At 47.0% G+C, this 24,969-nt stretch overlaps 1 protein-coding gene across 1 annotated transcript; it reads right to left on the reverse strand.

Annotated features, from left to right (window-relative positions):
- Nucleotides 1-1,017: 1,017 nt before the first annotated feature.
- On the reverse strand, nucleotides 1,018-24,939 carry Pmm2 (phosphomannomutase 2). The gene is made up of 8 exons (XM_005084552.4): nucleotides 24,784-24,939; nucleotides 21,327-21,438; nucleotides 18,633-18,709; nucleotides 17,808-17,899; nucleotides 14,959-15,058; nucleotides 14,795-14,870; nucleotides 11,733-11,848; nucleotides 1,018-2,635 (listed from the first exon to the last, which is right to left on the reverse strand). Exons 1-8 carry the CDS (start codon nucleotides 24,835-24,837, stop codon nucleotides 2,534-2,536), a joined length of 729 nt encoding a protein of 242 aa, XP_005084609.1. The 5' UTR covers nucleotides 24,838-24,939; the 3' UTR covers nucleotides 1,018-2,533.
- Between the last annotated feature and the right edge of the window lie 30 nt (nucleotides 24,940-24,969).

A 24,969-nucleotide genomic window follows, 5' to 3' on the forward strand; every position in this document is an offset into this window, starting at 1 on the left:
GCAGTAGCAGGTTGCTGATAGGGTAATGACAGACCAGGGTGGGGTGGTTTTACCAAGAGATGGGAACGGATGTAAGGAACCAAGATGGGAATTTTGATGAATTGGTGATTCTCCCAGTGGTTGGGGAAATAACTAGCCTATCAAGCCTGTTCAGGGAGAGGACAAACAAGATGAGGGTGACTACATGAACCAGCCTGGGCTTCTCCAAGCTGACTGGTGTGCTATGGTAGGTATACCTAGCCCAGGGTAAGGAAGAGGAAAGGATTCAGTGCTGCATGTGCCTAGACTGTGCTGAGGAACGAACATACTTTGAATTTGTTCTCAGTGCCTGTCTTCCCACCCAGACACCATTGGGGACACTTTCTAGGGTCACACATCACCCCTACACAGGAACTAAACATTTTGGCAAACGTCCTCGGCAGGCATCTCATGCAGAAGTGGACCTGTCTGAGCTGCCCTAGGATGCTGAGGTGCAGACTCTGCCTCTTGTGATGTTGTCTACCCAGCTCCTGCTTTCCTGAAGTCCTCTGCAGCCCCTACTTGGTAGGTCTGCACTCTTGACAGATGAGAAACTCAGGTCAGGGCTTGTCTTGAGCTACAGCTGTCTAGCAGAACTAGTCCTTCGCTCTGGACAGCCACCCATCACACTGCAGGCCATGCTCCACCAGCAAGGCCACACGTGTGTGACTTAGCCACTATCATTTCACAGCCATGTGATGCCTTTATTAGGTGGGAAGACCGAATGATGACAGTGGGGTGGGAGGGTGGTGTCACAGTCCCTGTAGAACTGACAAAGCCTGGAGTCTACCTGGCAGCTTTGGGTTCCCACCTGAGGGCAGCACAGGACCTGCAGGCAAAACACAGCCTCTGGCCAGCTGGGACCTACAGCAGCCAGGATAGCTAGGGCTCCAGTGTCACCAGAGCAGAGCAGAAGAGGCTTTCAGGATCCAAGGCGGAGCTCCCTGAAGAACTGAAGAACCCATTTGATATCTAGGGTTAAATGACCAGAACAAGAGGTGAGGGGCAGTCCCTTTAATGTGTTTCCTTGGGCAAATGATCACAGCAAAACGGTTGCCTCTGGGTGGAGGTCCTTGCACTGTCCTGTGGGGGAGGACAGAGGTGAAGGGGTCAGCAGCAGGTGTCAGTGTGGGTACCAAGGGCAGGGCAGTGGGAGTACATGGTGGCTGGAGGGAGGAAAGGGCGGCAGGGGCTCCCGACAAGGAGCCAGGCTGCAGAACCGTTTACAAAGCACTGGAAAGTGACCTGGGGACCTTCTTAGAAGGCTCTCCCCGAGGTTTTGGACGAGGCCTGTGCACTCTCCAGGAAGAGGCTGAAGGAGTGGCAGCTCCTGTGGCTGTGGCCATCTGACTATTACCTGGGGAAGGCAGCCTGGGGGTAAGGACTGCAGACAGCGTTTTGCTTTGCTGGGTCCTCCATCCCCCATCCTGCTGGTGACAGGAGAGCAGTCTTGCTGTAAAACGTAGTAAACAGAGCCAGCCAGGCCATTAGAGGTGCAAACTGGGATCAGTGTCACTTGGCCAGCTATCTGTCAGGCAGGCCAAGCTGTGGTCTGTGGCTCTTTGACAGGAAGCTGGCTTGAAAACATCAGCCCTTTGGTAGAACACTGGCCTTGGTTCATGTCCCAGCCTCCACCATAGACTGGGAGTACATCACAAAAGTCTTCAGTTTTGTCCCAGGTGGGCAACTGTGGATGGCTTTTGTTTTTTCATCATCAGGTCCCCCTTTTGATAGTGAGACAGGTTTGCACACTGACAACTGTCAGGTCTCCCTGCACAGTGACAATTGTCAAGTCTCTGTGAAATCTTGGCTGGTGTTGGTGCATGTAATCTGCACTTGTAAGGAGCTTAAAGTCAGGCTGGTCTAGGGCTACATAGTAAGACCATGTCTCCAAATAGAGCCCTCCCCCAACCCACCACTGCCAGAAGACATTCCACAAAGGGGAAGGGGCCCAGGTACACCTTTTTTCCTGTATCATATGGGGAAATTTCAAAGACCAGCATGTATCCTATCAGCCAGCTCTTAGACCATGGGCTGGGGGAAGGGAATGGTGGAATACTTCTGTTTCTGAGGTACCTAAATCAAGGAGCCAATCAAGGGAGCCAATCAAGGAACTCACCCATGGTAGGCAGGCGTTCTTTGAGTAATGCCCCCAACCCCAGAGCCACCAATCTGTCTGAGACAGGGTCTAATTCTGTACCTCAGAATGGCCTCCGATTGGTGGCAATGCTCCTGCCTCAGCTTCCTGAATACAGATTCCAGGCCACCCCACCCAGCCACAGCCATTTCTGATCAAGTTCTGATCTAGCTGGTGGTGCTAGATGGAGGTGGAGGCGTGGCCTATTGGCATGCTCAGTGAGGTGACCTCTAGTCCCTGTGTTTGGACCCATGAGAACAGCCTGACTGCAGACTAGGGGCATATGCACGTGAGGAGGGACTCCAGCTCTGGCCCTAAGTGACCCCTGACCACGAGGGACCTTTCAGTCTTGTTGGCCAGGACCCCATTCCTCTGGTGTTAAGAGAAGAGCTCCTCGCAGATCCTGCGTGTGTCCTCGGGTGCTGTCACTGTGTAGCCCACGGTTCTGGGGTCTGTGAAGATCTCATGGTCATTGCCACCCTGAAAAGACAGAACGGAAGCAGTAGGCTAGGTTTGTCCTGGTCCCTGGCTACTGCAACCCTGATGTTCTAGCTTTGGGAGGTTTCTTCAGTTAATTTTTCATTAGTTTCCAAGAAAGGAGTGACATTTTTGTCACACTGAGCAGGGAGTTTAACCTTCTGATGAACCAAAATCGAGCTCAGAAAAGGTAATTATGCTCACGAAAGGGATCAGATGCCTTTGTGAGGATCTGGCTAGAGCTTGTTTTTCTAGTGAAAAAGTACAGCAAATGACAATCCCAACTATCAGTTTGTCTTTGTGCCCAATGTCTCCCGAAAGTCCTAGGAATGTTGGAGGGGCAGGCTGCCTAGAGTGGGGCTGCTCACACCCTGTAAAATGAACATGGCTGGTCAGCCTGCCCATAGCCACTGGTCAGTCACATAGAGTGACTGGGTACTTGAAGTGTGGCCAGGAAGAGAGGGGAACTGAGTTTGATTGTGTGGTGTATGTATGTATATGTTCCTACGTGTATGCGTGCATGCATAGGGCAAAGCTTGACTTGGTGTCTTTCTCAGTTGCTCTGCATCTCATTGAGACAGAATATTCAATGAACCTGGACCTCACTGAATTGGCTGAACAATTTGTCCAGAGTGCTAGGGATCTACTTGTCTCTGCCTCCCAGTGCTGGGATTATAAGCATACACCAGTATGTCTGACTTTTTATACAAGTTCTGGGGATCTGAAAAGGTCTCTCACTTGTGTGGCAAATATGTCATCCCAGCTTTGAGTTTAATTATCACCATCATTGTCATTTTGAGGAATTTAGGCTATATAGCTACATCATCATTACCATCATCATTTTGAGGAAGTTAGGCTATATAGCTATATCATCATTACCATCATTTTGAGGAAGTTAGGCTACATAGCCCAGGCTGGCCTTAAATTTAAGATCCCTGGCTTTGGCCTCCTTGGCTGGGATTATAGGCACAGGCCACGATCACTGATTTTAATGAAATTTAAATGCCCCTCCAGTGGCTTACACGAGAGCAGATGGGAAGAAAGGTGGCAGGGCGGGGCTACAAAGCAGGCAGCAGTCTGAGGGAGCCCTGTAGCAGGCAGAGATGGAGGGGTTGGCCCAGGGATTCCAGAATTCACAAACAGAATTCTAAGGATAGGATCTCTCTGGAGAGTGGACTACAGGCACTTGGGAGCTGCTTTTGCTATAAAACTTCTCCTTCAAACCACAGGGGACTAAAAGGATGAAGCTTTCATATCCTGCCTCAGTCCTAACCATCTCACACCTTTCAAAACAAAGGGTCACTGTCTTAACCCTGCAGTCACACTGGATTCCAGGAACAACAAACTTTCCAGGCAGAACCATCCCAAAGGCTATGCATCTGTGCATGAGCACTCTTCCCGAGGACCAGTTTGCTCCCACCTGACAGAACTGAACAGGCTGGATCACACCCACCCACCCACCCACCCACCCACCCACCTTTCCTTCCTTCCTTCCTTCCTTCCTTCCTTCCTTCCTTCCTTCCTTCCTTCCTTCCTTCCTTCCGCAGACCCCCTCCTCTCCCCATCTGTCCTTTAAGTCTAAATTCCTATCAGTTGCCTGGAGGTGGACCTTTGATATAAAACTGGTTACAAATGGCTAGAAGGGGGAAGTGGGGGCAGAGAGAACAATTAGGAGGCTCCTGACAGAAGCCACTACCTTAGAAGAAACTCCAGAAGCAAAAGACTTAAGACTGGCCCTATGTCAGCTGCTACATTCGCCACTGACTGACCCACATAGCAGTCTCCATGGTCCTGCTTTGTTGGGTCAGGAGACAGCACCTGTGACCTCTGATGGTGAGCTGTTTGAGGAACTCTATCCTCCATGTCAGGCGTGGAAAATCAAAACTGGGCCATCTCTAATCCCAGCACTTGGGAGGCAGAGGCAGCTGGATCGTCATGAATTGGAGGCCATCCTGGTCTACAGTGTGAGACCCTGTCTCAAAAACAAAGCCCAGGATGTACAGAGCATAAACAGTGGGTCTGAGGTCATCAGAAGCAGAACCAGGCTTGAGCTATTGGCAGAGGCTGCCCCCTAGAATCAGGAGGGCTGGGAACTGGAGAGTACACAGGCTGGATATAGATATGTTTCTGATTCTGCTATGACAGGGCTCAGCTACCCCAGGTTCCCAGAATAAAAACTTCCCAAAGAAGGATGTGCCTGGAAATGGGCTGCCCTATTAACCTGCTCATATTTAAATCCTTAAAAGGCCCATGGTCTGAGGATGAAAAGGGAGGCTGGGACTGAAAAGCACTGGTGACCCTCCATGTGCGGACAATGCCAATATTGTCTGCAGCCTATGAGCCTCCTCTCAGAAGAAGGGTCCAGAGCTGCTGCGTGGATAACCACCCACAGCACAACTGAGTCTCTGTACACTGCATTGACTCCATGATAAATTTCATCACCCGCTTTGAGGTGAGGTGAGTGCAGAGATGAAAGGGACTGCTTTCAAATAGAGCAGCACTGCCAGGAGTCAGGGAATCTGACAATAAAAGCAACAGCAGCAAACCCTCCCACACCCGAAAACATGCCTGTCCACCAGCATGGGGTGGCAATGGTGGCGCACACTTTAATGCCAACACTCAGGAGGCAGAGGCAGGTGGATCTCTGAGTTTGAGGCCAGCCTGATCTACAGAGTTCCAGGACAGCCAGGGCTACACAGAGAAACCCTATCTCAAAAAATAAAAAGCAACCAACAAATCAAAATAAAAGGCCTACGGCAGGCAGGGCCCAGGCCTAGAGTCCCAAGGTTTTGAATGTATACCTAAGGTGAGTCCCAGTTCTCCCAATCCAGAATTAGTATGTGGGGTGCAACATGGCTGGGCTGCAGGCCCTGGAATGAAGGTTAGATCTGTGGATGGCTTGAAACTTGACCACTGTACCACTTCTCTGGCCAGTGGAGCAGGAGGCAGCTATGGGCCAGCCTTGGCATAACTATGTCTCCAGGAGACACAGATTCTGTGACCCCAAGAAGTCAAGTGCATACCAGAGGTCAAAGCTGTGCCTCCCTGAACAGAAGAACCAGACAGTAGGGAGGGATGTTCACACCCTGAAGAACTAGTCTCAAGACTAGTAGGTCATGCACTCTGGTGTTCAGGAAGGCAGGGAGGGACCCAGGAAATGCCTGAAGCTAGTCTGACAACCTCTAACCTGCTTAAAAATCCAGTTAGTTCAGGACTATGGAGAGAATGGATTCATCCAGAATTCACTTGGAAAAGGACTTCCAAAAGAACTGGGTAGAGAGAACACATTGTATGATGTCACTACTGGCCCTTGAAGGCACGACTCAGTCCAGGATGACAAAGGCCAAGCTCTCATCCAAAGCATGGCTGAGGACAGTAAGATGCGAGTTCAGAAGGTACCAATGGCTAGGTAACCCCCCTCTCGGGTTTTCTGCAGGCCCTGGTTCCCCAATCTTAGTCACAACTAAACCTTTCTGCAATACTCTTACAAGCTAGAAGCTGAGTTGGGATGTGAGCAGGCTCTGAAAAAAAAAAAGCACTCCCTGGGGCTGGAGAGGTCTTAGCAGTTAAGAACACTGGATTCTCTTCTCAGGGACCCAGGTTTGGCTCACAGCCGCCTGTGAAACCAGTTGCAGGGGACCTGACACCCTCTTCAGACACACAAATGGTACAGCCTCAACATGCTGGACAGAGTGAACCTGATGTCTGTTCCCAACCCCACACCTGTTCCTCCCTCCTGTAGCCTGCAAAGGCCCCACCCATTCAGTGAATGGTGCAGCATTTCAACCTCCTGAAATCTAGGGAGACCCATCTGCCTTGAAAATCAGCTCAGGGTGGTCAAGGGGGGATGGTGGTAAGCCAGTCAGACCCGAAATGGCCCCACCACTTGCCACAGCAGTGAGCCTCACAAGCCTGTCTCTCCAAGAACTTCAATGGGATAAAGTTCCCTTTCTAAAGGAGCCATATGAAGATGAAACAAGGCCCTAGAAGGTCTCAGGGCCTGACTAACCAAAGGAGTCTAGGTTACGTTTTAAAAATATTTATCGGTGTTTTACCCACATGTTGAATCTTTTCAGACTGCACAATAGTCTATTCCTCAGATGGGTGCATTGGAGTGGTTTAACCTCCATAGTGAATGGACGGCAGCTTAAGTGCGCCAGTCCAGTGCCCAGCCCCACATCCCAGCTTGCTCACACGGACTCCGCGCTAAGTTACTCCAAACTGGAACACACAGGCAAATGCACGGGTGGCTAGTGTTCCTTGCTGTCAGAATGTTTGCAAATGCCTTTAACCACAGTACTGCCCACAAGAAGCCTGTGAAGTGCAGTCCACTGGCCTGAGGGGCTAAGTGACTAGGAATTTGTCTGGTGCCCTTGGGGAGCCACTGAAATCAGGGGTGTGACTTTCCTTATTCAGGCTGAGTCAGCTGGCCTTTGGGAACACTGGACTTGGGGGCTGAAGAACCTTTAGGGAAGGGCAGAACCTTTATCATTTTGCTCTCAGAAGCCATCTATGTGTCATAGCAGATCCTGATGGCAGAGTGTGCACTGCAGCGGGGAAGTTACTGGGCAATTCTGTCCCTCTGGGTGCGAAGTAGCTTTTCATTGACAAAGCTCAGCCAGAAACCAGCAAAACCAGGATAGAAAAGCTTCCTGGGTTTGTTTGTTTTTTGGTGTGTGTGTGTGGGGGGGGGGGTTGAGGAATTTGAAACAAGGTCCCAGGTCCCATTATCTAACTCAGGTTGACCTTGAATAAATAATCCTCCCGCTTCTGCCTCTCAAGTGTTGGGATTATAGGAAAATACCACCATACCTAGTTTCACTTAAAATAATAAAACAAAGAAATGTGAATGATGGCATGATAATGCAAGAGTTAAACAGAGCTGCATGTCCTCTGGCTTCCAAAAGCCACATTCTATTCTGCAAAGGCACAGAAAGGTTTCTAGATGGTCCTCCCATACCAGACAGGGTCAGGTCGGGGTCATTACCACAGAGAAGTCTGTTGTGGGAACATTCTGGAGGATGGCTGTGCTGTGCTATTTTAACCTCAGGATAAAGCTGCTTTGCTTCCTACGTGGCTGGTTTGGAGCAATGTCACAGCTGCCTTGGACCAAGACTATTACCTGGTCAGAGTTCTGCTATCGTGAAAAACTCTAGGTGTTTAAGGAGGTGCAGATATTCATCTGGAGGCTGATCCTCAGCAACTCATGACACCAATTCAGATAACCAGTACCCCAAAGAAACAAACCCACACAGCTGTCCTACCTGGTAAGACCTAAACAACCAGGGCACTGTGACACTGAAAGACCATCTGCCGCTTGAACGCCTGTGCAGTCTCTCTACCATCTTGCCTGCTGTGCCTGTACTGCAATATGCCTAATAAACTCTGCTTCTGCCCTCTCCCTGGTGAATTTACTCATGACTCATGTATCACTAGCCTAGCATGCTGTCCTGGCCCAGCATGTAGTAGTGGGCCTTAATAGATCTCTTTCCCTTCTGGAAGAAATGGGACCTAGGATGCTGGAAGTGCAGCTCAGTAGAGTGCTTGCTTGCCTGACATGCACAGAATCCTGAGTGTGATCCCTAGCATTGTACAAACTGGCTGTGCTGGTGCATGTCTGGAGCCTCAGCATTTAGGAGTTGGAAGCAGGAGGATCAGGAGTTCAAGGTCATCTTTGGCTACATAAGGAGTTTGAGGCCAGCTTGGGCAGGACACCTGTCTCAAAAACAATGAAACAAAGAGCACATTAACAAACAAAAACAAATGGCACCAACCCCAGGCCCAGTGACACAGGCCTGTGACCCAGCTACTTTGGAGGCTAATGCAGGAATACTAGTAGTACAAGGTCAACTTGGACTTTAGAGTGTGTTCAAGGCCAGAATGGTAACTTAATAAATCCCTTCCTCAAAATAAAAAGAAACAGGTTAGCATGTAGCTTGGTAGAGTTCTTGCCTAGCATGTGTGATGTCCTGAGTTCAATTTCCAATACTGAAAAGGAGTGAGGGGGACATTAAGTTAGACAAAGAAAGTGTCCACATAGTTTTTAGATCAAGAGCATAACTTCATTAGCTTAATTTTAAAGAAGATTCAACTTTCAAGGTCTATATTCAAAGTGTTTTGTGTCCCATGAAATCAACAAAGGGATTTGGTCATAAACCAGCATTAAAAGGCTAAGGAAACAAAACAAACAAATAAAATAAATCCCAAATGGACAGTGGTGGAACACACCGTTAATCCCAACACTTGGGAGGCAGAGCAGAAGGATCTCTGAGTTCAAGACCAGCCTAGTGTACAAAGTGAGTTCCAGGACATCCAGGACTACCCAGAGAGAGAGAGAGAAAAAAACAACCCCCCACACACAAAACAGTAAGAAATGGTTGCTCACACCTGTAATCCCAGCACTAGAAGCTGAGGCAGGTGGATTACTATGAGTTAGAAGCCAGCTTTGGCCACTGAGTGAGAGAAAAAAAAATACAGAAACAAAAAGATAAACTAAGGCCGGGCGTTGGTGGTGCACGCCTTTAATCCCAGCACTCGGGAGGCAGAGGCAGGCGGATCTCTGTGAGTTCGAGACCAGCCGGGACTACCAAGCAAGTTCCAGGACAGCCTCCAAAGCCACAGAGAAACCCTGTCTCGAAAAACCAAAAAAAAAAAAAAAAGATAAACTAAGGCTAGCGCCTGTACAGCTTCCACTTGAGGACATAGCGTCAGTTTACCCTCACTGGAGACAGTCAATGGTACTACAATGTGCTCTCATCCAAAAGCAAGCCTCTTCCCAGGCCCAGATTTAATTCTTTTGGATCTATATTCAGCAGTGTGCTTCCTGGGTCATGTGAAGTTCTATTTTTAGCTTTTTTTTTTTTTTACAGTCCATATTGGCTGCACCATCTACTGTTTTGAGGTAAAGGGTCATTCGTTTCTACCTTCTTTTGTGTGTGTCTATTAGTAATGGCCAGTGTAGTAGCAGGAAGGTGGCTCTCACTGTGGCCTGAACTTGCATTCCTATGATCTACGATTACAGATACTGACCCCTACATGCCCAGGAGTCCACTGTGTATCTTCCTTGGTGCAATGTGTCTTTAAACATGTTAAATCAGTTTTTAAAATGATTTTCTGTGTATGGGTGTTTTGCTTGCAGGTATATTTGTGCACCAGTGTGTGCCTAGTACTCACTGAGGCCAGAAAGAACAGGGCATCAGAGTCCCATGGAACTGGAGATATATGGTTGTGAATCACCATGTGGGTGCTGGGAATTCAATCTGGATCCTCTGGAAAAACAGCCAGTGTTCTTAGACACTAAGCCATCTTCTTTGGCCCATTAAGTCAGATTCTTACTTTGCTTCTGAGCTGCAGGAACGTCTGATATATTTTGGATAGACAGACATATGGTTTGTGAGTATTCCTTCACATTTCATAGGCTGCCGGTTTTGGGTTTTGTTTTGTTTTTTGAGACAGGGTCTCTATGTATCCCTGGCTGACCTGGAACTCACTAAGTAGACCAGGTTTGCCTTGAGCAAACAGATCCACCTGCCTCTACCTCCCAAGTGCTGGGTTGCAAGTATGTGCCACCACCCCCAGCCATGGCTGCCTTTTCCTGTTGTGGTTTCCTTGCTGTGCAGCAGCAGTGTTTTTGTCTGGTCTGGGCCTGTTTGTTTACTTGGCTTCCTGTGCCTGTGCTTTCAGTCAACCCAAGACAGTGTCCAGAGGCTGCTTCCAGTGTCTTCTAGGAAGTCTGCAATGTCAGGCTCACAGATAAACATCCAGATACAGTGAAACCATGGTCTATTGTTCACAGAGGCAGTACTTGCAGTGGCTGAGATAGGATTCACAGTCTCCCAGTGGATGGATAAGGTAAACAGCATACCCATACAGTACAGTCTTAAAGAAAATGCTGCTTTTCTTTTCTTTCTGTGTAATATAATAGCCCTGGCTGTCCTGGAACTCACAGAGATCCACCTGTCTCTGTCTTCTGAGTGCTGGGAGGTGTGTGCCACCATTGCCTGGCAATAAAGAAAATTCTTATTGCTATTTGTAAGGATGAACCTGGAAGATGTCACACTAAGTGAAATAATCCACTGTCACCAGGGACCCTGCTGGAGGTAGACCTCTGACAGGGCAGATCTTGACAGAGCAGCCACCAAAGGGACCAGAACTCCATAGCTGTAGCATTTATGATACCTACTGGGTTCAGAATGACCACCATGCCTGAACCATAATTCCTACAACAGGTGAAGTGGGCAGCACATACGGGCACAATAAGAGACCCTAGCCCGCCGGGCGTTGGTGGCACACACCTTTAATCCCAGCACTCGGGAGGCAGAGGCAGGCAGATCTCTGTGAGTTCGAGGCCAGCCTGGTCTACAAAGTGAGTTCCAGGACAGCCTCCAAAGCCACAGAGAAACCCTGTCTCGAAAAACAAAACAAACAAACAAACAAACAAAAAAAAAGAGACCCTAGCCCAAGCATAGGCAATGAGCAGCTGGTACTGAGGCTGCTCTTAGGACTTGGCTGGTGGTGCAGTAAGCACTCATCTAAGGAGAACCTCACAATGCTGCCAAAGTATCTCTGGGGAAATGGCTTCATTGTGTCCCTCGGACACTGGCTTCTTCCTGTGTGACACCCTAGGCAGATCCTCATTCCAATTATCCCTGACCAACTCTGAGTGTCAGACTCAGGTAATTCCCTATCTTCTCACATTTATGACCCTAGCATGCAATTTACAATGAACATGGCAGCGGGCATAGAACAAGATAATAAAGCAACAATGGTGAAGGCTTTGTTTGCTTTTTGTTTTGTTTGGTTTGGTTTTTCTACACAGAGTCTCATTGTGGCTGGATTTGAACTCATAAAAATCTGCCTGCTTCTGCTTCTGGAGTGCTAGCATTGAAATACAGAGGGTTTGATGGCAGGTGATCTAAGTGGCACTTGGAGTGGGCAGTAGTTAATTCAAGAGGCAGACTGAAAATGACCTACAGTCTTTGCTTCCACTGGGGCAGGGCCTCAAAGATCTAAGGGGAGGGAGGCTAGAAGGGCCAGCAGGTAGAGTGTAAGATAGCAAAAGAGCCCTGTGCAAGCTCAAACTGCAGACTTTCCTACTTACCGGCATAGTCTTGTCTCCAAAGAAATAAATGGTTTTGTAACCATCATGCTCTAGGTGTTTCAGACAATACCGCTTGTCCCACCCATCAGGAAAGACGTCAAAGCTGATTTGGCCACCTGCAGGATGTGGAGGGGACACATCAAGATAGTGAACGGTTAAGGTGAACAGCTAAGGAGGGCTGGAGGTGTGTGGCTCAATTGTTAGAGGGCTTTCCTAGCAGGCCTGGGGCTCAGTACCACTCTAGCATGGCCTTGGTGTGTGTGCGTGGTGTCATACCTTTTGGAAAATAATGCAGCTTATTTATTTAATGCTGCTTATGGACAGGCTGTTTGTTGGTTTTCCCAGAATTATTTCACCTGGGTCTAAGCAATCATCTCTCTTAATGCTTCTTCAAGGAAGTTTAAATGCAGCAGGCTTATGTAAAAACCTAGTAAAGACTTTCCTTATCCCAGTGGGCCTGTCTGGCATTTTAACATACCCTGAGTTAGGCATTCTTGTTATCTAACATTCAGGAAGCTGAGACAGGACAATTATGGTGAGTTCAGAGGTCACTCTGGGCTTCATGTGAATTCCAGGCAAGCCTGGGCTACAGAATGAAAACCTTTCAAAAAACCTAGCTAAGCCAACCACTATCAGTGGAAAATGCCAAAAGCAGGCTGTATGAACTCATCCTGCAGGCAATAGATTAATTACATGAAAGACAGTTTATAGGTAAGTAACTCCTAAAGTCATCCCTCCCTCCCTCCATACGGGTGTTTTGCCTGCATGTATGTCTGGGTATCACATGCATGCCTGGTTCCTGAGGAAGCTTTGTCAGAAATCCTAGGACTGGAGTTACAGATCACTGTGAGCTGTCACGTTGATGTTATTAATTGAATATGAGTCTTCTAGAAGAGCAGCCACTGCTCTTAACTGCTGAGTTAGCTCTCTAGACAGTATGTGGGTACTTTTCATAGCAGCAAAAAAAAACAAAAACAAAAAAAAACAAACAACAACAACAACAACAAAAAAAAACCCAACCAACCAACCAAAAACTCCAAAAACATTTTCAAAGCTATTAGGCATTCACTTAACAGTTCAGAAATAATTTAAAATCTGCTTGATTGTGTCTGACACATGGTTCCTTTGTAAGGCCAATTTCCCTACAACCTGCGCATGTGTTAAAGCTCGCAAAGCTAGAGGACTTTAAGTCAAGACTGGTAGTGTTGCCAGGAGAAATGAACATGTTTGGAGCATTTAACGGGTAAGGATACATGAGTCTGCTCAGTGGGTAAAGGTGATTGCTGCCATGTCTGATGACCTAATTCAACCCCCTGGGTAGGAGAGAATCAACTCCTCACAGCTGTCCTCTGACCTGCACACATGTGCTGTGGCCTGTGTGCCCCAATAAACCAAACATATAATAAAACTTAATAGGTACATGCCACCAAGTGATGAGGCAGGAATCAGGCTTCAGGTAGAACTCTGTACTCTAGTACTATTGACTCAATGGCAGTCAGCACAGGCTTTGTGAGTTTCAATAACTCTCTGTTGCTTTCTGAGCCTGATTCTTGCTCTGTAAAAGCCATCCACTAATTTCTGTGGTTCCTTGATGGTGACACACTACAGAATTTCAAAATATCTTAGTCTCCTTCATCTGAGAGGCTCACAGTTCACCTCTCCCAGAGTTCAGCAAGGCTTCTCTTCCATTTAAAGGTGTGAAGCTTTTACTGTTCACATAGTGAGTCACAGCTCTTCTGTGTAAAAGAGAAGAGTAGGTAGGCAAAGTCCTGCTGGGTGCAGAGGTAGAACCAGACCCAGCAGCATGGAACCGATTCCTGGTTTGGAGGTGTCCTGCTGTGGCTGCTTGTCTTAGGCTTTGTGTGTAACTGTGGAAGAAGAGTAGAATGTTGAAAATCTACATCAAGATTAACATGCTGCTTATTGGGCAATGGTGGCACATGCCTTTAACCCCAGTACTCGGGAGGTAGAGGCAGACTTATCTCTGAGTTTTGAGGCCAGCCTGGTCTACAGAGTGAGTTCAGGACAGACAAACATGCACAGAGAAACCCTGTCTGGGGTGGGGGGCATGTTGGGGCTGGAGAGATGGCCCAGAAGTTAAAAGCATTGGCTACTCCTGTAGAGGTTTGCGTCTCATCACCCACATGGTGGTTCACACTGTCTGTAGCTCCAGTTCAGGGGACCCACATCTTCTGGCCTCCTTGGACACTGCTCACACATACATACAAGCAAAACACTCACACACATAAATAAAATCTTGATGGGGAAGGAAGGGGGAGAGAAAGATGGAGAGGGGAGAGAGAGAGAGAGAGAGAGAGAGAGAGAGAGAGAGAGAGAGAGAGAGAGAGAGAGAGAGAGAGAGAGAGAGAGAGAGAGAGAGATTAGCAAGTAAAAGAAGCCAGTCTGCAGAAGAAGACTGGAGGCTTTCTTACCCTGCATCACCTTGTGAACAGAGCACAATCAAAATAAAGCCCACGGCATACAAAAAGAGGGAGGGGGCTAAAAAAAACCATCCACTGCCTGGCTGGATGCTTTTGGGGCTCCTCAGCTCACCAGTCACTTCCATTCTTGGAGGGTGCTTTGCCCTTTGTTAGTAGCCTGTCTATTTCTACGACATCTAACTTCAAAAGTACAACTTTCCCTCCATCACTCCTCCTGGTGACCACTGGGATCTTCACCTAAGTTATACTGTTTTTGTCATAAACGAATACGATTATCCTCAGGATCCCTCCTGAGTCTAAATTGTTTTTGTTTGTTTGTTTGTTTTTGAGACAGGGTTTCTCTGTGTAGCTTTGGAGCCTGTCCTGGAACTAGCTCTGTAGACCAGGCTGGCATCGAACTCACAGAGATCTGCCTGCCTCTACCTCTCCCGAGTGCTGGGATTAAAAGAGTGCACCACCACTGCCCGTTTCTAAGTTCTTTTCTTACTAAGACTAAGAACTCTATAAGGGAACCTTGTTTTCCCCATTAACAACTGTCCTACCCAGCACAGCACCGAGTGTTTCAGTGGCCCACCATACGCTCTAGGCACAGAGGAACCAAAGCCTGGATACACACCATACCTATGGAGAATGTGAGGCCTTTCCCTGCAAACTCCTTCTTCAGGTCTGCCACGAATTTTTGTCGTATATTTTCTTTCTGAGAGAAACAAAAAGATAACAATTGTGCATTGCATCACAGTGCAGAAGAACTTCGGGTTGTTGCCCACGTATGCCTAAGAACTCACTTTATCAAGTTCGTAGAACTCAATTCGTTCTTCTTGGCTGCAGCTTCTTCCAATAGGTGACACATTCAACATGCCATTTCGGAATTCAATGAAAGTTCCCCTGGGGAGGAACACCTCCAAATTACAAAATACCTATTTACTTGGGCAACATTAAATTCTAGAAGCAGGAGTATGTGACCCAGGTTTCTCATGGAAACTTTGAGCTACATACTATGATAGACTCAGAATGTGGCTAATCCAGATTGAGCTGGATAGAGACAGCATAGAAAAGGAATGGAATCATCATTCACAATTTTTTTCTTTATGTGTATGTGTGTACATATAAATGTGTGTGAATGTACAAGTGGTAGGCAGAGGTCACAGTGGGTGTCTTCATTGAGTCCACCTTATATTTTAAGACAGGGTGTCTCACTGAGTCTGGAGCTCACCAGTTCAGCTAGTGCCTGATCTAAGCCCCAAGGATCCTCCCATTTCTACCTCCTCAGCACTGGGACTGTGGGCATGCACTACCAGATGCAGCTGTTTTGAGCGTGTTGGGGAGCAAGCGTAGGTACTCAGGCTTGAGCAGAGAGAACTCTACTGGCTGACCTGCCTTCCCGGCCCTATTTCTTTTTTGAACAAAGCAAACAGTGATGTAGTAAGTAAACAAAACTAAAAACTCCCAAGAGGGGGAAGAACCCAAGGGAGGAATACCCCACACTCCCACTTTTTGAGACAGGGTCTTATGTAGTCTGGGCTGTCCTTGAATTCACCATGTAGCTGATGATACATGACCTAGAACGTCTGGCCCTCCTGCCTCCATCCCACAAGTTTTGGGATTACAGGTTTGAGGCGCCAAGTCTCATTAGTCATAATATTTTACGCTGACTATTTGATAAAATGATGTTTTGGATATACTGCGTTAAACAGGGCATGTTATTAAAACAATTACCCTGTGGCTCACTGTTTCTACTGCAACTGATTAGGAGCATCTCATGGCAACAAAGGGCTGGGAATGGATCCCAGCATAAGGGCACTTGCTCCTGCAGGAGTCTCACATCTGTTTCTGAGGCATCTGTTTAGCTAGTCAGCTCTCCAACAAACTGATGTCATTAAGGGAGGATACAGGTTCTGAGACTGTGGTTCATGGGGACTCACTAATGACTCAGAAAACTATTTATTCAGAGGCAGACTGCTCACTCAGGCTTAATGTGATCACAGAAAATGAAGCAGACCAAAGGTTTCAGTGATTCCAGTGAAGATGGTTAAATACTTTAAATCATGGTTTTAGTTTTATACTCAGAATACGCATTTAAATTTTGTTTTGTTTTTCCAGGTTAGTTTCTCTGTGTAACAGCATCCCAGCTTTCCTGGAACTCACTTTGTAGACCAGGCTGGCCTCGAACTCACAGAGATCCACTTGCCTCTGCTTCCCGAGTGCTGGGATTAAAGGTGAGCATCACCATGCCCAGCCTAAAAAAGTTTTTTTAAAAAATTTATTTTGTGAGGGGCAGGCTGGATAGGCACGTATGTAGGTCAAAGGACAATGTGGGAGTCAGGTCTTTTCTTTTCACCACATGGGTCCAGAGCATGGGGTACTCTGCTTTATCACTCTGCTTTAGTTCCTTGAGACAGAGTCTCCCCATGAGCCTGGCCAGATGACGGGGCAGCAGTCCCAATGGTCCTGTCTGTCCTCCACAGTGCTCAGATTATAGGTGTACATGTGAGCACAGTTGATTCTAATGTGAGGCTTGGGGATGTGAACTCGGCCCTTCATGTTTACATAGCAAGCACTCTTCCTTACTGCGCCTACAACCTCTACCCTGTAGCACTGCAGGCCAAACACATTTGGTTTTATAAGACATCTACCTTGGAGGCCTCCTTACACTTTCATGTTGTGGGCATCTGGTGCTTTATAAGATTATGTGTGCTTGTGTGTGTGTGTGTGTGTGTGTGTGAGATGTATGTGCCCGTGTGGTGTATGTGTGCATGTTGTATACTGTTAGCATTTGACACTGTTGTCACCACTGTTCCAGCTTCTTCCAAAACAGTCTTTTTTTTGAAGCCAGACCTCACTGCCTGACTAGACTCCCAGGATACTTTATGTCTCCACTCCCTCATGGCTAGAGTTTCAGGTGCCATGACCACACTCAGTTTTTATGAGGGTGCTAGGGATCTGAACTTTGCCCCTCATGCTGGTGTGACATGTACTTTAGCTATAGCAATTTCCTGAGACCTTTTTTTTTTTTGTTTTAGATAAGCTCTCACTCTGTAGCCCAGGTGGATCAGGAACTCACTATGAAGTCTAGAATACACAGCAATTCTCCTGCCTTAGCTTTCTACATATTGGCTGACAACTGGGACTCATCACACCTGCCCCTACCCCATTTTGTTTAAAACAGGGTCTCACTGTGTAATTCTAGTTGTCCTAGAACTCACTCTGTAGACCATTCTGGCCTCTGACTCAGAGATCACCTGCCTCTGCCCCCAAGTGCTGGGATTAAAGGTTTGTGCCACTATACCTGGCCTGTCTCCCCAACCCTTATTTGAAGAGCCTAGTTCTAACTCTCAGGTTGGGCCTGAACTTGTGACCCTCCTGCCTCAGCCTCTCTAGCCCTGGGATTATAGATGGATGCTATTTCACAGGACTCTTTCCCATGACAGCCCTGAGCCTGCAAAGGTTTCAGTGTCTGTACAGCACTCCCTTACAGGGGTGGCCATCTTTTTACAACCATTTTCACGTGGTTGGCTACGCAGACTATTTCCACGTAGTTGTACTAAGTGCTGAGTTCTGGCTGTCAGCACGAATCCATCACAAGAGCCTACTGCTCCATATTTAGAAGCTCCTCCTTTGTTCAGAGTGAACCCACCTTTTCTTAGGGAGTTTAATTTTTGCAATGTAGCTCAGACAGTAGTTGATCAGGTCTTGGATCACTGCCTCCCCCAGATGACCTTGAATACTCTATGTAAACAAAGCATGAGTTATTTGATATAATAAGTACTTTCAAAACAGCCTCATGGCAAACCCAGATCTTCCGACGACACTGCCAGAAGCACCGAGCTGACCCAGCCGGGACAGTGACATATTCTGTTGTCCTTTCGCCTTTCTCTTTTCTGTTGGTGGAAAACAACAGGCAAAGTACAGACACCTCAGTCAGAAGCTTCTACTCAGGGATTCACGTTCATTTTCTTACACACACTTCCCGGAATGGCCGGAGAGCTTACCGCAATTGCTCTTAGTATTAACTACAGCTTCTCTTCCACAGCTCCTGGGTGAATGGCCTGCTCTAGCTTTGGCTATTGTAATAAAAACATTGGACTCAAGCAGCTTTAAAAGGCTATTATAAAGATGTAATCACTCTCTGGAACAAGCAACAGCTGTGTGGGGCAAAATTCAAACTTAACAAAGAATACAGTGTGAAGATTCCCCCCCTTTCCCCTCCCTCCCAGCTCCCCAGTGTGTGCCCGGAGGCATTCAATCATTATCACATGTAATGTATTGTTCTGTGCCCCCCTTTTCTTTATTGTTTCTATAAATTTTGAGACAGTATCTCATTAAGCTGCCCAGGTTGGTCTTGAATTCACTTTGTAGCCCAGGCAACCCCTGAACTTTTGACCTTCCTGCCCCAGCTGTGCTGGCTTACATACGGCATATCAGTAATAATACAGAACAAGCTGTATACTTAAGAACTTACCTGCTTACATAAAAGCTTCCCATCTTTGTATGCCACCAAGCCATTCTCTGGAAACACATAATCGTACTTCTCAACCACTACAACCAAAACAAGATAAAACTGAGGATGCATTGAATAGAAACCAGCCTTTTTCTTTCTTTCTCATCTCAGCACCCACCCCAAAGACCCCACTAAGCACTTGAGGGCTGTGCCAGCCCAATCAAGAGGCTGGGGACTCAGATGGCAGCTTTGACGCTAAGTCTAAGGATGACAAATAAGCTGCAGACAGACCCTGCCTCCAGCCTGCCAGTGTGCCAGTAAGATGCTGGCCCATCCCTGTCCCCAACCAACCCTGTAGTGAACCAGCAGGAAACAAGGGACAAAGAGACAGTCACACTCTGCTCTCAGACTTTCCAGATCGGGTTTGCCAGGTTCAATTTGTGTGTATGCAAGTGTTTTGGTGTGTATATGCCATGGTGTATGTATGTAGGTCAGAAGACAACTTGTAAGATTGCTTCTCACCTTCTATGTGGGTTCAGTACTGGACTTGGGTTGACAATGCCTCCAGGGAACAATCCACTCCCCAGCCCCCAAATCATTTTTTTTATAAAAATAAACATTTAAGAAGCTGTGTTTAAAAGATGATTCTTATACTCATTTAGACTTGGAGAGTAGCACATAACCCACAAAAGGTCTGCCTGCTCTGCTTCAGTGCTGGAACCGAAGGCATGTGTTACTATGTCCACCTGTTTTGTTTTTGAGACAGGACTGCATGTAGCCCGGGCTGGCCTTGAACTCATTATAGTCCAGCATGACCTCAAACTCACAGCAAGTCTCCTGAGTGCTTAGATTACAGGTATGCTGATGCAAGGTGAGCTCTTAGCTGCCTTCTAGTATGAGTGTTTTGACTTGTTACGTCTTGTCTCAAACACCCAGCTCTGCCACAGTGATACAAAACCTCTCAGAGCATGCTGCGAGTACACTCTGGAGGCAGGAATGGCGATCATCCATGTGACAGGATTTCCTGGGCTGAATGTTGTTGATAGCATTTCTTTCCTTTTCTTTGGGTTTTTCCAGACAGGGTGTCTCTGTGTAGCTTTGGAGGTTGTCCTAGAACTCACTCTGTGGACCAGGCTGATCTCAAACTCAGAGATCCACCTGCCTCTGCTTCCCAAGTGCCAGGCTTTGCTGACAGCATTTCTATAGAGAACACCTCTGAGGATGATGAAGTGGAACATGTCCTACGGATTGCAGAGCTGACTATTCCCAGTATCGGATCTGAACCAAAGACTTGCACTTTCAGATAAGACATGCTGAGTTCCCAACCATGGGAACATGACCCCCAGGACACACCAGCAATGTCTGGAGACAACCTGGATGTCAAAACTGTGTGCGTGCACTCTACCAGCTTCTAGTGAGGAGAGGCCAGAGATGGTACTATGCATCTTACAGTGAACTATCCTGCTCGGTATGACCTGGGACAACAGTGTGGTTTTGTCTATTTTAAATTTATGTTTATTTAAAAAAAAACCTTGGCAATGGTGGTGCATGTCTGTAATCCAAGAACTCAGGAGGCAGAGGCAGGTGAATCTCTGTGAGTTTGAGGCCAGCCTGATCTACAAAATGAGTTTCAGGACAGCCAGGATGACACAGAAAAACCTGTTTCAATAAACAAAAAATTTATTTGATATGTATGAGCATTTTACCTGTATGCATGTATGTGTACCTCATGGGACTGGAATTAAAGACAGTTGTGACCTGCCATGTGGGTCCTGGGAACTGAACCCTCCATAAAAGCAGCAAGTGCTGTTAACCGCTAAGTCATCTCTCCAACCCCACCTGACATGAAACTTGTGACTCCTCTGTCTCAGCCTCCCAAGTGCCTGACTCACTGGAGAGCATTCCACACTACAACAGATAGCGAAGAACTATTAGTTCACCAATCTCTTTGCTCACTACTTCTCACGGGCCAGCTACCCCAGAAGCCCTGGGAAAAAGAGAGGAATAACACAGTCTGTAAGGCAACAAGACTTGAATTTACATCAGAGCATGCTCCATCAGCAGGGTTGGGATACTTGCTAAGGTATATGTCCAAGTCTTAGAGACCTGCTGTTCCATCATCTCCAGGAAAGAAGCCAGGAGACGCTCCAGCTAGGTGTGGTGGTTGATGCTGTCACTCCAGTACTTACTTAGGAGGTAGAGACAGGAGGACAAGATGTAGCCTGGACTACAGAGTGAGACTCTATCACAAAGGCTCTCTAGCTTCCTAGTCCTGTGCTGGAGACCCTGGTGATGTGGGGATCCTAGTGACTCTCATGACTAGGGAACCCTGGAACACACTCCATCAGGGCTACAGGGACAAGGTACTGAGACCATAGGAATATGCAAACCTGAGTAGACAGCACAGCCGGGAGGTGAGGCCTGGGCTGCAGTAAGAGAGCAGTAAGGGACATGTAAACAGTAGGGGGAGAAAAGGTTCCACAAGTGAAGACATGCATGCACAACCTCGAAGGTGAGTCTGGCTACACCTGAGTGTAGGGTTCTGTCAAAGGATTAAAGCAAAGGCCAAATAAGGGCAGAGAAAATGTTTTCCCAGAGAAGGCAGAAAGCATGCTATGTGAGTGATCGTGGTTTGGGACTGCGGGGGACACTGGCGGCAAGTCTCAGTACCCTCATGAGAAGTTCATCTTGCACTAGAGTATAATTAGCACTTACCATCATTTCCCAGTTGCTCTTGCACTTTCTCAAAATCTGACCCACCTACCACTCCAATTTTGGTCTTCTGCCTCAATTTTTGTAGAAAGTCATCCATTTCTTTTGCAATTTTCTATATGTCAAGAAGGAAAATAGGATGATTTTGAGTGACAATAACCAGATTGAAACTGCAAACTAATTTAGTTCCTGTTTTTACACAAGCCCAGTGCTTTTACTAGGTGTGTAGAAAAATTACTATTTAGTTATACTTATTCACACTTGTCTATTCACATATATATGGTTATGGTGTTATTCTCTGTCCTGTGCAATGACTTGCTTTTTCTTTTTCTTAAATGTATTTATTAATTATGTGTACAGCATTCTGCTTGCATGTATGCCTGCTCACCAGAAGAGGGCACCAGATCTCATTATAGATTGACTGTGAGCCACCATGTGGTTGCTGGGACTTGAACTCAGAACCTCTGGAAGAGTAGCCAGTGCTCTTAACCTCTGAGCCATGTCTCCAGCTCATGACTTGCTTTTTCTATTTTATGTTGAGGTAACTTTTTATGATAACACATACATCTAGCTTTTTCTTTTTTGTTTGGATATGTATATATCTGTATGCCACATGCATACAGTGCCTGAGGAGGGCAGAGTTACCTGGGACTGGAGTTACAGATGGTTGTGAGTCACTATGTGGATGCTGGGTCCTCTGGAAGAGCAGCCAGTGCTCTTAACCATGACAGCCCAATCTTTTGTTGTTTAAAGGTGTTTTATATTACATACATATGATTCAATGTCAGAAGTGGGTATAGTGTCACAAGTCAATAATACTAACACTTGGGAAGTGGAGGCAGGAGGAACAAATTGAAGGCCAGCTTTGGCTACATAGTTGGATTTCCTAAGAGTGTCTTTAATAGACAAACAAAAACAAAATACAAAGGGGTGAAGGAGCATGTTGACTGTGGTTTAGAAAGTTACTTAGCAAGAGGAAATACAAAGTCATTATGATTAAATATCAGCTGCTTTAACCTAAGTGACAGGGATATGGGTTCTCTGTACACTATTTTTTGTCAATGATCTTTCTTTTTTAAGCTTTTTATTTATTATAGTGTTCTGACTGCATGTATGCTTGTACACCAGAAGAGGGCACCAGATCTCATTACAGATGGTTGTGAGCCACCATGTGGTTGCTGGGAATTGAACTCACCTCTGGAAGAACAGCCAGTGCTATTAACCTTTGAGCTATCTCTCCAGCCCATCAATGATCTTTCTATGTGAGATTTTTTTCAGGATGCCAGAGTTGGAATATGACTCATGGAGGCCTATGACCTTTTTTTTGAAAGGTTTTCTCAAGTCTTACTGTTTAGGGATAGAATGACATTTGATTTGGAAGAAAGCACCCAGGACAACAAATTTCTACACAAACAAGGAAATATGCAGACCTCTGGAGTTCATGCTAACCCATGCAGGTCATACCATGTAACAACAACTGCAATAAAAGAGATTCTGTTCCTCCTCTTCCAGTCCACACTGTGCTTAGTGATGTTTAGGAATACACATGGATGGAGGTGGGAAGGGCTGATGATAAATAGATCTGCTGCTAAAATATTTTAACTATAGTACCTAGTATATAGGAAAATTCTCTTTCAAATTAGTTTTCTTTTATCCTTACAATTGCTTATGATTACTGCAAGCATATTGTCCCAGATATCTGCAAGGGAATACACTCTGGGTCACCTGGCTTCTTTGCTATTCTGTATCTCATGCTTATCTATCTTCATTTACCTGGGAAACAGAAGCACTTCCCCAGTAGCATGTCTAGTACCCGCAGTGGCCTCCACCCTGGCAAAGTGAAAGGAAATGACAAACTGGACAACCAACAGTGCCCTGAGGCCCAGGATCTCTAACCACAGCTGCTAAGAGAAGCAGAGGCAGTCAGGGTTCCACCGGTCTGTTTCCTTACATTTGAATGGTAGCAGCACGCACCTCTAATTCCAGTAGAGGCGGGCAGACCTCTGAATTCACGGTCTGCCTGGCCTACAGAGCGAGTCCCACAACAGTCAGAGCTACAGAGAAACCCTGTCTGGGAGGGGGGTAGTAGCAATGACTATCCTGCCTAGGATGAAAGATGGTGGAAGATTGTAAGCTCAGCACTGTACAAAGGCTTAGAAATGTAGACTCCTGACCACTATGGCTCCTGGGCCAAACTGAACAACAGTTTGTTTCTATAATGATTTTATTTTTATTATGTAAGTATATGCATGTACATGTGCCACAATGTACAAGGACAGGTCAGAAAACAACTTGGGGGAGTTGGTTCTCTCCTTTCACCATGTGGGTTCCAGGAATTGAACTCAGGCCCCAAGGCTTAGGGTTAAATGACTCTACCCACTGAGCCATCTAAGTGGCCTCTGTAATAGATTACAACATATAGCTGGGCGTTGGTGGAGCACGCCTTTAATCCCAGCACTCGGGAGGCAGAGGCAGGCGGATCTCTGTGAGTTCGAGGCCAGCCTGGTCTACAGAGTGAGTTCCAGGACAACCTCCAAAACAATACAGAGAAACCCTGTCTCGAAAAACCAAAAAAAAAAAAAAAAAATAGATTACAACATAGCTACTCAGTCATGACTCAGTATGGTCTATGACTGTTTTTGCACTAAAGTTGGGTAGTTACCACAGGTAGTTACCATATGTTCTACAAAAAAGACAAAAGTACATAACATATGGCCCTTTACAAAATATGGATTCCGCTTCCAGTTCTAGACTACCATTGGCTCTTATTGCTTTGAGAAAAGTTCTCCAGGTTTGCGGCAAACTCACTCTACAGCTCAGGCTCTAAACCCTCAAATCCTCCTGCAGGGATTAAATCTTAGGCCACCGGCCCACCTTACTATTGACTGAACTCCCAAGTGTGCATTGAGCAATGAAGCTGAGTAAGAAAGGGTTCTGGAGAATCTGTGGTTGGATGTCATCCCTAGATAGATCAAACTGTGGCTCAGAAAGGAAGACTGTGGTAGAGAAGGGGTTGGGTGGTGGAAGGCTTGATCTGGGCACGGCACTGCCCCGAATTTCTGTTATCCTCACCAACACCCCATGCAGCAGGCAATACACCCGTTTAAAGTGGGTTGGGGGCTCCGGGAAAGTGACTTGCTCAAGGTCAGGCACCTGAAAACCTGCCTTTGATATACTAGACGACACGCCCAAAGGTGACAGGGCTGGGAAGGTGGCACAGCAGGTCAGGGGGGCCTAAACTGGAGTCACAATCCAGGCCACCAGTCCCCAGGCCCCCCAAAGAGATCCAGACCCGAACTTTCCGACTCCGAACTCTTTCCTGTTCGGAAGGGGTCGTTTTTTTGCCCCGTCTTCCTGCGCACCCCGCTCAGGACCCGCGTCTCCAGGTCCCCGCGGGCGGTCGTCACCGCGGTCTGGGCTCTGCACGGGCTCCGCCGCGAGCCTCCCGGGCGCCGCCTACCTGCCGCGGGGCAGTCAGGGTCCCATCCACGTCGAAGAGACAGAGCGCGGCCATGATTCCACTCAGAAGACTTGTTGGCACCCGGAACTCCACCCGGAACTTCCTGGTCCACTCCGAGCCCCGTAGCCCAAGGCACGACGGGAAAGGGAGGATTTTTTTTTTTTTCTCCTAATGACTCACAGAACA

The sequence above is a fragment of the Mesocricetus auratus genome, unplaced genomic scaffold (assembly GCF_017639785.1).
Source record: "Mesocricetus auratus isolate SY011 unplaced genomic scaffold, BCM_Maur_2.0 Super-Scaffold_100007, whole genome shotgun sequence".
Classification (NCBI taxonomy): Eukaryota; Metazoa; Chordata; class Mammalia; order Rodentia; family Cricetidae; genus Mesocricetus; species Mesocricetus auratus.